Raw genomic sequence first — 13,958 nt, 5'->3', positions numbered from 1 at the left:
CTTTGATCGGGAATAGAAAACTGTAATACGAAGTTTCTCTTGTTATCTCATTTAAAGTCTAAATTAGTGTTCATTATAATAATTGAGCAATATATCTCAGATACTTCAAAGCATCTAATCCTCAACCTCCTTAGCCATCCCAAGTCCTCCGGGAAGTAAATGGGCAAGTAAATTATGGGAAATTCCAGTGTAGTGACTAAAAGCACAGGCCATGGATATGAACCATGTTCCCACCTGTGGCTACACTACATCAGGTATAGTATTTCACTTCTGAGTCAGTGTCCTCAGTTGTGGAGAATGGGGCCATACTGATTACCAAGTCGTCGTTTCTAATGAGATCCTCCTTCACACAAAGCATTTACTACAGTTCTTGGCTCATAAATATTTGGCAAATATGCATTCAAATTCATACTAATGATATTTTGGAATCCAAACTGCCCTGCATTTTATTCCCATTCTTTTATTGACTTTATTGGTTAACTCTTTGTTTTCTCCAATCCATTGACCTATGGCCTCTTCACTATCCCTCACCCCCCCTCCCATCCTTACTTCTCTTAAATCCCATAGCCCATCATTAGAGTCACAGCTGTGCCAACTTCCTCACCAATATGTTCCTCTCTTTCTTTCCATTGCTCACCCACCTGGCAAAACCCTCTCCCTGCTGAATCCTACTGTCTACGTTGTCTGCAAAGAGACAGTATAGTATAAGGCATATGGGTGGTAGCACTGGAGTTCAGCTTTCCAGGGTTCAAACACCTGCTCTGCCACCTGATACCCACGTATCTTTAAGTTGCTTATCACTTCTGTAAAATGAGGATGATAGTAATAATGCCTGACTCCTGAATATTTAATAAGGTTGGAATGACACTATACACTTAGACTTGTACTGACCATAGTAGGCACTCAATAAACATTATTTATTATTATTGCTCCATGCGTGAGTCAGTGGAATGAATTTGGAAAAAATCACATACCTAGACAGGCTGCTTGCACCATAAATGGAAAACCACTGACATCAGATGGGCCCTTGATACTATCTGGAAACTCTATTTGCTTTCTCAGTATGTTTGCTCTCCTACTCTCCCACAGCACTGTGCCATGCCTTCAACTCTTACTTCAACTCTCCTCCACTCTCAGCTGATGCCCCCCAACAACCCCTTGCTGCATGGGGAAAATAGAAGCCATAGACAAATACTACTTCACCTGACTATCATCCAATATACAACTACCCACATCTGGGCCTGTCTTTGCCACCTTCTCTTTAATTCAGTGGAAGAAAGTTTCCTTGCTTCTGTCAAAGGCCAACCCCTGTACTTGGGTTACAGATCTCCTCCACTGTGACTTTCCCAAGAATTTTCCTCACCCTCCTCCAAGGTGTGTGTGTGTGTGTATATATGCATGTGTGTGTGTGTGTGTGTGTGTGTATAAATATATATTATCTCCTGAAAATCTTCTTCCATTAAGTGGAACTCATAACCCACTCCTAACAATAAAATAAAGCAAAAATGATGGAGTATTGTTCCTACAATTACAGGGAATTAATTATATGAGACTTTAACTTGCTAGGACAGGCACTAAAATTCCCCTTGCTGGCTTGATGAAGAGGTCATGTTGTGGAAGCACAAGTAACAGGGGAGCAGAGGTAGGGAAAGTGTATCTAAGAGCTGAGGGCAGCCTCCAGGCAAAAGCCAGTAAGAAGCTGGGACCCTCAGATCTAGATGCAAGGGAATGAATTCTGCTCACAACCTCAATAGACTTGTAGGTGCGTTCTTCCCCAGTTAGGCCTTCCGATGAAAAAACAGCCAGCTTAACACCTTGATTGCAACCATGTGAGACTCAGCAACAGACCAGTTAAGTGGAACCTCAACTCCTAACCCACAGATACTGTGAGAACTACTGCAAGCCAAAAAGTCTGTGGTAATTTGGTACACAGCAATAGAAAATGAAGGCATCTGCCACACACACCAGAAAATTCCCATAATTCTATAGTACCTAGAGTCTACTGTATCCTATCTTAAAAAAAAAAAAAATCTAGACTATATGCCCTGTAGGTATTCCCCCTTCTCTCTGCTCTTTTCCAACAAAACTTGTTAAAACAGTTTTTCATATGGCTCACTATGTCCTCACCTCCCATTCTGCTCTGCCTGCTGTATTCACATCACTGTCTTCATATTCTTTTGACAAGAATACCAGTACGTTCCACATTATTTCATCTAAGTGGATACGTCTCTATGCTTATCTTGTTCAACATCCCAGTAGTATTTAACACAGCTCACCACTCTCCACCTTCAGAATGACTTCCTCCCTTGCTTACAGGACTTTCATTCTCTAGTTTCCTTCAACTTGACTGGCTGCTACTTCAAGCCAGCTTTGCTGGCTTCTCCTCCTACACCCAAACTTGAACAAGGCTGTGCCCAAGTCTGGCTCAAGGCTCTCCTCTCTTGACCTACTGCACTCCTTTCCTAGTCCCCAGCTTTAAATGATTATCAACATGCTGCTGACTCCCAGATTTTTCTCTCTAGCCCTGACCTCTCCCCTCAGCTCCACAACCTACAGCCAGCTGCTTAATTACATTCCCATTTACATGTCTAATTGTCATCTCAGACTTAACACATCCAAGAAGAACACTTGATTTTTCCCTCACAAAAATCTGTTGTGTCCCCAGTTTTCCCAATCTCAGCAAATGGCACATTGAAAAAACCTTTACAGTGGGACTTCTCACTCCTTTACCATCCTCCCCTAATCCATCAGCAAGTCCTTACACGTCAATCTTCACAACAGATCCTGAATTTGTCTCCTCCTTTCTAACTCCACTCCTGTCAGCCTAGTCTAAACTGCCCTCCGCTCCCACCCTGGACTAGAGCAACAACTGCCTAACGGTCTCCCTGATTCTTCTTGCTGTCCTCTACAATCCATTCAACAGCAATTTTTTTTTTTTTTTAAATACAAACCACCTTGTATGCCTTTACAGCCTAAGACTTTTCAACGACTTCATATTCTACTTCAAAAAGCCCACGAAGCCCTAGGTTGCTGGCTCCTACTTGCCTCCCTGACAGATCTCGTACCTCCCAAGTTCTAACCAACCTCCTTTCTTTGTCCCTCCCACCTCAGGACTTTGGCAATTGTTATTCCCTCCAATGGACAGATCTTCCCAAGCTACATGTCTCAGATCTCAGATCAAATGTCCCCTCCTAAGGGAGGTCTACCCCATAGTAGCCTTCTCTTCTTCCTCCTAGACTCTGTGATACCATTACTTCCCTCACAGCATGCATCACAATCTCAAGCACCACACTTATTTGTTTGTTTGATTATTGCTATGACTCCTCTTACTAGGTTTGAGCATCTGGAAGGTGCCCACTGCTATGTTCTAGAATAGCACCTGGCACCCAGGAGAAGCTCAATAAATATTTGAATAAATGAATGCATAAGTATATTCAGAAGTTGTTGACATTTTATATGTATTAGAATAAAATGATCCGCTATATTCCATTAGAAAATCTCTTCAGATCCAGTGTCAAGATGTCATTTAAGCAGTAAAAAGTGAAAAGAATTATACCTCAAACTATTCAATATATACATTACTAAAAAGCTGTGGGCCCAGAAAATGTTATAAAATGAAGCCCATTTTTTTAAAAAAGTTAACAGAAATCTGTTTGGAGATGTGAATAATCTTTTTTGATAATGTGAATTACCACACCCTGTTATCTTGTTTCTATAGGTTTGATTTTTTTTTTCCTACATTGGGTTTACTTTGATCACACAGCATAAATTATGATTTTTCTGTCACAAACTACAAGCCACAAGACATACTTTCAGTATTGCTGGAAAAAAACACTAAGGAATCATTGCTCTCCTTATTCAGTATCACTGATGCCATGTGACTTAATTCTAAACCCAGTTATATCTTGTAGCCATACAATGCAGGCTTTTTAGCAGACCATGGTAATGAGAGTGCTCTCGGTTTGGATTCCAACACGCAACTGTCAAAAAATATCATCCCCAATGACTACTTGCTGAAAATTTCTCACTCCTAGAGCTGGTACTTCCAGGGTGGTCTAGGAAAGAAATTTGTGCCTATGTCTATTCTGGGGATACTCTAAATGCTGATGTTTAGCATTTCTTTGGAATTGCAATTTCATGCTTTGAGGAGTTTTTTCCTTTTCCCCAAGCCCCAGAAGATAAATAGTCTCTATTAAGCTCACTTGTTTATGTATTTTTTTTCTTCCTGATATACCGCTATCCTCTGAAAATTTCAGTAAATAGTTACTCAGTTGATTTTAAGAACCGCTCTCGAGAAAAAGCACTAACTTCATCGCCTACCACTTGCTGCCCTCAAAACTTCTTAGCAACATACACTGTGCATGAACCTCAACGTGGTTTGCTTTGTCCAATCGCATGCCTGAAAGCCCAGCCAGTCAGTTGTGTAATAATAAACCCCTTATCTCCTGAAGATACACAAACGGAAAGATCTCCCAGTGCTTCAGTGCACAAGAGACTTCACTAGAATTCTCAGCAGAAGCTCACATCCATTTTAAATGCCAAATTACCTCGACTTTTCCCGATTCCCCCCCCCCCATCTGCAATTCTGAGGAGGGGGAGAAAACCCAAATGCTAAACAATGTCGAGTTTAAAGAGGGGAGTTGGGGGGGGGGGCGGGCATTCCCAAAAGCTGCCAGCAAAATGCATTTAGAAACCAGGGGCTTGGTTTTCCGCTTTGGGTTTAGAGGTTGCCTTACAAACATCTGTGATGGAAACTCATCAACAATTGTTCTTGGATGAAGAAGGAATTGAAAGGTTGACAAGAGAAGCTGCTTGCTAGTTTCAATAAGCTTGACTAGCCCTCAAAAATAGGGAGGACACTCCTGCTTCCTCTGCGAAGAATAAAATCTCACCCCCTCTTACCTCGTGCGTCCCCACCGGGCGCAAACCCGTGCCTACCTTATCCCATCTCCAAGTTCCCCACCTCGCCAGGGAGAAGTGTCCTTTCCCTGCACCCACACGAGACAAGAAACCCGACCCGGCCTTTGAGGAATGGGGCAGCGACCGCCTCGGAAAGGTGCTGGGGGCCCGAGGTGTGAGCTCATCAGTTCCCTCGCTCTGCCGCCGGCGCCGCCTGACACACCCCTCCCGGCCCGGCCTCCACCGGTCGCCAGTCCCCGGCCTCAGCCCGCGCCTCGCCCGGGGGCCCGGGCCCGTCTCTCTCCCCGGGCTGGCGGGTCCCGCGCGCGCCGCCGTGCCCAGCACGCACCTTCAACGCGCCCCGGGCCGGGCCCTTGGGGACAGCACGGCCGGGGCCGAGGGGCATGAAGCGCTCCTCGCTGTCCTCCTCGTCGTCGTCGCCGTCCACCACCTCGACGACCACCTCCTCGTCCTCGTCTTCCTCGTCGTCATCCTCCTCCTCCGCGCCCCCTCGGGGCTTCTCCTCCACCCGCCCGAGCCCCCTCCGCCGCCTGCTCCCGCCTTCCTCGTCCTCGTCTTCCTCCCCCAGAAGCAGCAGCACAGGCGACGAGGCGGCGGCGGCCCCGGCGGCCCGAGGGGGGCCGGTCCCGGCGCTGCGCGGCGGCGGCAGCGGCGGCCTCCAGCTCTCCGGGGCCGGGGCCGGGGCCGGAGCCAGAGCCGGGGCCGGGGCCGGGGCCGGGGCCGGGGCTGGGGCTGGGGCTGGGGCCGCGGCCGGGCCCGGGCCGAGCGGTGGGAGGCCGGGCAAGGTGCCTTCCCTGGCAGGCGCGGGTCCGGGCGCCTGCAACGCGGCGCCCCCCCGGCGGCTGCCCAGGCTGGAGCGCTTGGCTAGACGCCGCGCCTGCATGCCTGACCGCGGGCTGCCAGCCGCGGCGCGGAGCCGGAGAGTTTGTCACCTCCTCCTCCTCCTCCTCCTCCTCCTTCTCCTCCTCCTCTTCCTCCCCCGGGCGGCCGCTGTGGTCGCAAGCGCCCCGGGCGCGGGGCTGCGGGGGGCTGCGGGAGCCGCCTCCCCGGGCTTGCGGCTGCCACTGGCTGCAGAGGCGCGGGCGCCGCCTTCGCTGGACCGGCCCGCGGGGACGCCGGCGGCCGGCGGCTACGGCGGGGCGGCGCGGCGGCCGCGGGCGGGGGTGGGTGTGAGCGAGCGGCGCGCTGCCGCCTCCGCCGCCGCCGCCGCCGCCGCCGCCGCCGCCGCTGCCGCCCCGGAGCCGCGGGCCGCGCTGCGCTCCATGCGGCCGGCGGCCGGGCCCGCGCGCGCCTCTCCCGGCCCGCTGCGCCCGCGCGGTCCTGGCCTACAGCTGCCGTCCCTCCGCGCGAGCTGTTTGTGTTGTGTGTTTTCCACCACCGCCCCCCTCTTCGCGAGCCATTCCTCGCAGCTCTCCGGTCCCCCCGTTCAGACAAAACCCGGACTGGATTTATTTCCCCTACCCTCAGCCTCCGCAAATCTGCTGCTTCTCAGCATTTGGCCCAGACCTTGGGGCCAACGCTACCCCGCCGCAGATTATTCCCCCTGCAGGGTGGGCGGAAGACTTTGCTGGAAGTAGGGTTGTTGGTCAAACTCAGACATCGAAGGAAGAGATTTGCCGCAGTTCATTTTCCTGGTCTCCGCGGGGCATGCGACTACTCTTGACCTTACGTGAAACCGGAGAAGGTGTATCAGTCTGAGCTTTGGGGCCGCTTCCTAATATGAAACATCAGACTCCTTTGCGTTTTCGACGTACTGGTTCATGACATTGCCTGCCAGTCTGCAGCCTCTTTGACCGCACCGTCGTAGGCCCTGCCCATTGAGCCCTCCGGGCGATGTGCTAACTCTTGTCTTTTCAGCTTTCGGGTCTGCGTGTTTAAATGCCTGATGATAGTAAGGGCTACCGTCCTAGAAGCTTTCAGCTCTAACCGCTCAGTCCTTAGACTGAACTGCCACTATCAAGGCCTTCAGAGAAACCAGCTGGGGCCAGAGTTCAAGATTGCCTGAGTTTGTTATTTTTAAAAACTAATCTGAAGTAAGAGTCTGGAAATCAAGCACATAACCATGTAACTAATGACACTGTCACTTTCTGAGGATTTCTAGGAGCCATAAAGAAAAGTCATGTGCTACCATTTGGGATTAGGATATACAGGAAGCCAGACTCTTTACAAACAAATCATTTGCCAAATTCCATCTTTGTAGTTGAGGTCTGAAGATGCTCTAACTCACCAAATGCTCTGGCAGGTGCCTCCCTGAGGCCAGTGTAAAAGACGTCCTTACCCTCAGCTTCCTTTCACTGTAATTATTGTAGGAGATTTAACATCATGTGCCCTGTTAGACACTTGAAGGGAGCTCATTAAATGCTCACTTATGGTGTCTTCCAACTGTTGAACATTTCCACTGGGATGATGACAAAGATTCTAAAATGAACTTTTTGTTCTCCCTGAATCAGATTAGCTTCCTGAATATACCTATTTCAGGTAATGACATTCTCATATAATCAGTCAGGCCCAAAATAGCGGTATCATTTTAACTCCCTTCTCTCCTTTATCCCTAGAGGCAGTTGCCCACAAGTCCAATCCATTGTTCTTTCTGAAATGCCTCTTGCATCCACCCCTTCCTTTCCATTTCCAAAGTTCCTACGGTATTTCATGACTTCAAAAGTGAAAGTTTCTAACAGAGCTTTCTATGCCCAGTTTCTCAGGACACACCCTCTCCTTAACCCCCTCCAGACATCACCACCAGACTCACCTTCCCCAAACTTTATTTAGATTTGAGCATTTCCTGGTTGAACTTTTCATTTGTAATTTATTCCATTCAAGAATTCAGAGAGAGAAAATAGTTTGAGCATTTTAACAGATGGGTGTGTTTGACCAAAGCATGGAACGGCAGAGGCCAGCCAAGAAGTGAACTAATCAGTATTAGTGAGTGTTTCCAAAGAATAAAGAAGGGTCCCTGAAGTGGCTTCATCCCAAATGCAAGAAATTTACCTTGGTAGTTGGGAGATGATTTGAGAGAGGGGCAGTGGGATTTTTCTCTGACCAGGAAGAAAAAAGATCAGGGACAAGGGGTTGGCTGACAGGTATGGGAAGGGTGATAGGAGGGAACAAAGCTGTGAGACAAGTGGGCTAGTGGAGCCAGTGGTCTCAGGAGCCAGAGTGTTTGGGTTTGAATACTGGCTCTAGAACTTACCAGTTATATGCCTTTACTCACCGTCCCTCTGTGCCTCAGTTTCCTCATCTATAAAATGGGGATAATAGTAGCACCTACCTAATAATCAGTTTCTTTTGTAGGATAATGAGTTAATGTGTGCAATCATCTCAGATGAGTGCCTAACACTAAGAAGGTCTATGTAAAAGTTCGTTATGTTAAATATATTGATGGCAATATATAAACACAATGGCTTGGGTTACTCTCAAAGAATAACAGGGTAGCTCTCTTTAGTAAACTCAGAACTGTCAATAACTAGCAGGACCATGCTTTTAAAGCCTGACTACATCTTACCAAGGGGCTATGGTCAGGCCAAGGATAAAGCTTTTTATGTCTGAAATTGCCATAGATGAAAGAAAGTAAATGTTTTCCCGAGAACTGAGCAGAAAAACAGAGTTAAGTCAGTCAGTGATTGTATTTGTGGATTAGTAGAAGAGGTGCTGATTTACACCGTTGTACTTCTCTCAAAATTGCTATATACGCTTTGAAATCAGCTTGTTCTTTCTCTCAGGACACCTCCACAGAGCTCATACACATCCATTCGCTGGCCCCATTGGACCCGAGAGACTGCCCTCTGAATGGGAGAAAAAGATTGGCCTTAATATTGGGAGCATTAAGTGCAGCTAATGTCACAAAAGCAATTTGGCTCAATCTAGGCTTTAAGGGATGAGAACGATCTAGATGGGCAGGGAAAGCTGCATTGTGCAGGCCACTGAAGACCAACCTCATGAAATAAGAGGACCTTTAGTGGGAAGTAAAATCAAATTACCTAATTCATCAGGAATCAAGAAATATCTCATGATGTAAGCCCATGACGCCCTGTGCTTGACTCAAAAGTCAAACCATATCTCACGGTGCCAAGCAAATGGGGAGGAGTCATTGCTGCTTTGTCCCCCATGTTCTCTAAACATAACACATTTTTACTTTCCAAAACTGGGACTGCTTCCCACTGAGGATGAGGCGCGTCTCTTGGTCATAGGATAAGGAAGACACGTCTTCCCGACAATCTGATTTAACACATCATCAGATGAAACATTCCATCATTCTTTCAATATGTATTTATTGAGCCCTGCTGAGTGCCAGGCTCTGTTCTGGGCATTGGTGTGCAGCAGTGAAAAAAATAACCATCAGTGGGGAGGAAAGTGGACAATAACCAAAGAAAACAAATGAATTATATGGTTTCACAGATCCAATAATGCTATAAAGAAAAATTAAGCAGAGGAAGGGGTAAAGAGTGCAAAAAGTTTGACATAAAGACATAAATAATATTTAATATGTTTAATTTCTTATTTCTTATTAAATGATAATTATAATCATATATAATTATATTTGTTATGATTTATTTTATGTATTCACTATACATAATATTTCATATATATTGAACATAAACAAATGTATTAAAACCAACATAAGAATAATATGGAGAACAATGTAAAATCTGAATGAGAACTTGCAGCAGCAGCTGTCTCAAGCATTACACTGAACTCCATCTTCTTAACCTTGGTTAGGATCCATTCTCTGTATCCGGGGTACTTCGGTCAAGCAGCGTGAGAAGCATTGATGAGGAGCACTGAGAATGGGCTTTGCAGTAAAAAACATTCCATAACCACAGAACAACTCGCTGCCTCATGCTTGATTTCTTATAATTCTTAAACCTTTGAGTTCTGAGCCCCAATGATACCCAGAACATTAAAAAAAAAAAAAAAATGTATCCGAGAAACCATAGCAAAAAAAAAAAAAAAAAAATCAGGCTCAGTTTGACATTGTTCCATTTTTTATAATTCAGTCTTCAGAAATACAATAATCATGCTCCCCAAATCAAATCTGGCTATCCATTGAGGCAGACCCATAACCACGGCAGAAATGCAACAGACTTTTACTCATCATCAGCAACGCTTTCGTGTCTTCGTCAACCCTCAATCATGGGATTCCTTGTGAATGGTAGCTCCTTCTAAAAAGTTATTTTAAAACTAAACGTAAAATTTTGCCCTTTAAACAGTTTATACGGGCTCCCTGCTCAGCGGGAAGCCTGCTTCTCCCTCTCCCACTTCCCCTGCTTCTGCTCCCTCTCTCTCTGTGTCTCTCTCTGTCAAATAAATAAAATCTTAAAAAAAAAAAAATTTAAACAGTTTATAAAAGTAAGATTAGGTTAGTTTTTCCACACTTCTGGGAAACTTAAAAATGATTTCAGATGATGACTGTCATCCCACCATATGAAAAACAGATTAAGGCTAAGAGAATCACTCATTTATTACAACCTTCAGGCTGAAAGCCTGTGTAAGTCAAGCATAGACCTCCACCCAGAGAAATGTTTCTTCCATGAGCAATTAAGTTAAGCTCTCTTTAACAACACAATGTACTTTCAACATGGTTCTTTAAAATACCTCCCAGAGTCTTGAATTTTTTTAAAGCAAGTATAAAAATGATAGAATAACTGTCTTTTTTAATGTAACATATATTTGCTATTTTGGGGTGTTTGTGGTGTGTGTGTGTGTGTGTGTGATCTCATATTGTCATCTCATATGGGCACTTTAAACCATGGAAAGGACACAGGGCTGGTGTCCCAGAGGCTTGAGTCCAAATCCTGTTCTGGGGATTCCTACTATGGGACCCAAGTTAAATCCCCTAATCTCTGTGGGGTTCACAACTCTAAGGTGAATGAATTGTATTCTTTCACGTCTTCTGACTCTTGAGTTCTATGATGTGATATTGACCTGAAGTCCGTTTTATAATTAAGCCAAATACCCATTATTAAAATCCACAAATGGAATCTGATATATATGCCTACAAAGATATGTACATATGTTTATTTTTACATGTACGTATGTATGTATGTTTATTTATAGACATCTCTTCAAAGCTAGTTCGAGGTGCTGTATCTTGGGACCACAACCTCTGTTTCTATCATCATCACCCTTAATTTCAGGGCCCATCCTTGCTTTTCTGGAAATGCAAAAATTATGAAATTATGCATATACTTGCTACCATCTTATGTTACTAGCTCTCTCTTTGGTAATAAGAAGCCCTAATGACTATAAACCAAGTAGTTGCTCTTTTATTTATTCATATCAGTGTCCCTTTCTACAAAGTAAGGATTGCTTTAGTCTAAATGAGTATTTACTTCCTACTAATGATATTTTCATATCTCTGAAGCTTTTCTCTCATCTTCTTTTTTCCTATAGTTTTTTTTTTTTTTTAATTTTTCATCCAGGCCTCTTCTGGTACTAGTAACTGAAATCCTAGTTACCTTAAAGAAAAAAACAAAAAAACAAAAAAATGGAGAGGGGAAGGGATTTATCAGTCCAGGTAACTCAACAGCAAATGAGTCTGAGCTTGGGGAAAATTAGATCGTGGACTTACATGATGTGTGGTCCTGTCTCTCTGCCTCTATCTTTCCCTGAGTGTGTGTCATTTGTTTCATTATCTGGTCAGCTAGAATCGGGTCTATCGGCAGCTCTGGCTACATACCTGTCAGCCTTGTGACCATGGGCAGGGAAGCTCTTCGCCATCTGCAGCGGTTAGGGAAATCCCAGGGAAGGGATTTCGTGAGCCCACATATGTGGCCAATGGTGGAGTGTTGTGATTGAAGGCCTTCACCAGACACCAGGAGAGAAGGGGAAAAAGATGGTTACTGTCCTGGGCAGAAAGAAAAACATAAAAGCCATCATGTGTTAACAAATATACCAATACTATCTAAATTCTGAAACATTGAAACAACTACAGGGAAAAAAAATCACATCTAATCTCCCAACCCAAAGACAACTCTGTTACTGTTCTAATATATTTAATTTTTTTCTATGCATCATTTTGTTTGTTTGTTTCATATTGTTTTCCCACCTGGTTTTATAGTGTGAGATTTTTCCTCACACATTGCAGTATAACTTGTAGATGGATTATGAGCTGGTAGGAAAAAATAAATCATGATGATATTACAAGAAAATGTGCATAAATATTTTTATGATTTCTGGGGAATGACAGGCATTTTAAAAAAGATACCAAGTCAGAACCATAGCAAAAAGCTGTTAAATTTGACCACAAAAAAACAACGTAAACTTTATGACAAAGTCCCTATTAAAAAGTTTTAAAATAAGTGAAAGATGATTAGAAAACATTTTTAATGTAAAACCAGGAATTAGTATCTAGTAAAATACAACTAACTATCATTAAAACAATTAGATATACTATTCACCTATCAGACAGGTAGAAACGTTAAAGCTTTGATAATACACAGTGTTACCGAGAGTATGGAGAAACAGGTACTCGTGCATACTGCTGCAGTATGGATCGGAATTCCAAAACGCACTTGTCAATGGAAGACAGCAATCCACTTCTTGCTATGTATCCCGAAGAAACAGTGGTACATGAGCACAAAGGAGCACAGAGAGACTTGTTGCAGCACCGGTTTTAATAGCAAAATATTGAAAACAACATAAATATTCAGCCATAGGAGAATTGTTTAAAAAGAAGCCTTTGACAATGTGTGAACCACTATGCAGCCGCTAAAAAGAGAGAGGGAAGTCTCTGCCCTAAAGGGAAGGCGCTCAAATTTTCAAAGTGAAAAGGGCAAGTTATAAAATAATATTTAAATGTGATCTCATTTGTGTGTAAAGCAAAACCACATGAAGTATGCTATCTGCTCCTGCAGATAGTATGATTTCAGATGGAAAAATGGGTAGATGGATATGAGTGTCCGAAGGATATCTTCCAACCTCTAGGAGGTGAACTGGATGGAGGAAAAAGACAAAGGGGGTCTCCCACTTTCTGTATTTTTGGCTTAAATGTATTCAAATGACTTGAAAATGTATTTGAATATCACATAGCTCACTTTCAAATAATGAGTAAAAACTGTCCATAGCATAATTTTTACTACGGAATTTTCTGTCAAGCCACTGTGCCATGATTTCACCATGTCTTGGTATCTGAGATAGGGTGCCATCAACGTTTGTACAGAAAGTAATATACATCTTTTGGGTTCTCTCTTTAGGAGCAGAGCCAGAAGTGGAATTAGTGGTCAAAGTGCGTGCGCATTTTCTTGCTACACTTTACTAGATGGCTTTCTGACGAGCTGCCCTGAGTTCCATTCTGACAACCATGAGGAAGTGGCTGGTTTCCTGCACTGGCCCTTGCTTTGATCATATCGTACTCTTTCCATCTTTCTTTCTCTTTGTTACTTTGATAAATGTTCCATCAAACCTCATTTTGTTTTAATTTATTTCTTTGATCATTAACGAAGAAAAGTATTTCCCCATGTGTTCAAGTTTTATTTCCCCTTCTGGAATTCTTTTCTTATCCTTTGCCCATATGCCTGCAAGAGTCTGGATATTCCTTCCCACTTGTATGAACTCTCCATATTCAATATCCTATTGTCATATTTCTTGCAAATACTTCTCTAGTGTTTTGCAAATATTTGTCATATTTTTTTGCAAATGTTTCTCTAAATTTCTTCCTGTTATCTTTCCCAAAGCCTTAGATTTATTCACGGGCTCTTCTTTCCCTTTTTTTGCTGATTTTATTTACAAATTCTTATCACTGTTTCCTCCCAAATTTTGAACTAATAGCCTCTGTTAGACTTCATCCCTTATCATGTTCCTTCAAGTTGTATTTTCTTTTTAAAAATTTTTTTGCAACAAATCTTCATTTTAATTTTGTTTATATGTTTCTCCAACATAATAATTTCCTTATGCTAGAGGATATGCTATTGCTAGGATGAATTCTTAAGATCAAATTTTCAGATTTGATTATCATTTACTGAGTTATTGATTACATGCTTTCCTGCCTGTACTTTAATTAAAATCTCTTGCTTGATCTTTCCTCTTAATTGAAATATTCC

General features: G+C 43.7%; 1 protein-coding gene across 1 annotated transcript in view; it reads right to left on the bottom strand.

Annotated features, from left to right (window-relative positions):
- Positions 1-5,480, bottom strand: part of ZNF704 (zinc finger protein 704) — a 228,215-nt gene extending 222,735 nt beyond the window's left edge. The window contains exon 1 of the mRNA XM_080800649.1: positions 5,249-5,480. Coding sequence (XP_080656775.1) covers positions 5,249-5,305 — 57 coding nt within the window. The 5' untranslated portion in view covers positions 5,306-5,480. The remainder of the gene's footprint in view (positions 1-5,248) is intronic.
- Between the last annotated feature and the right edge of the window lie 8,478 nt (positions 5,481-13,958).

Source organism: Martes martes, assembly GCF_963455335.1.
Source record: "Martes martes genome assembly, chromosome: 4".
NCBI lineage: Eukaryota > Metazoa > Chordata > Mammalia > Carnivora > Mustelidae > Martes > Martes martes.
Note: the sequence above shows the minus strand (reverse complement) of the source record. Positions and strands in the feature narration are given on the sequence as shown.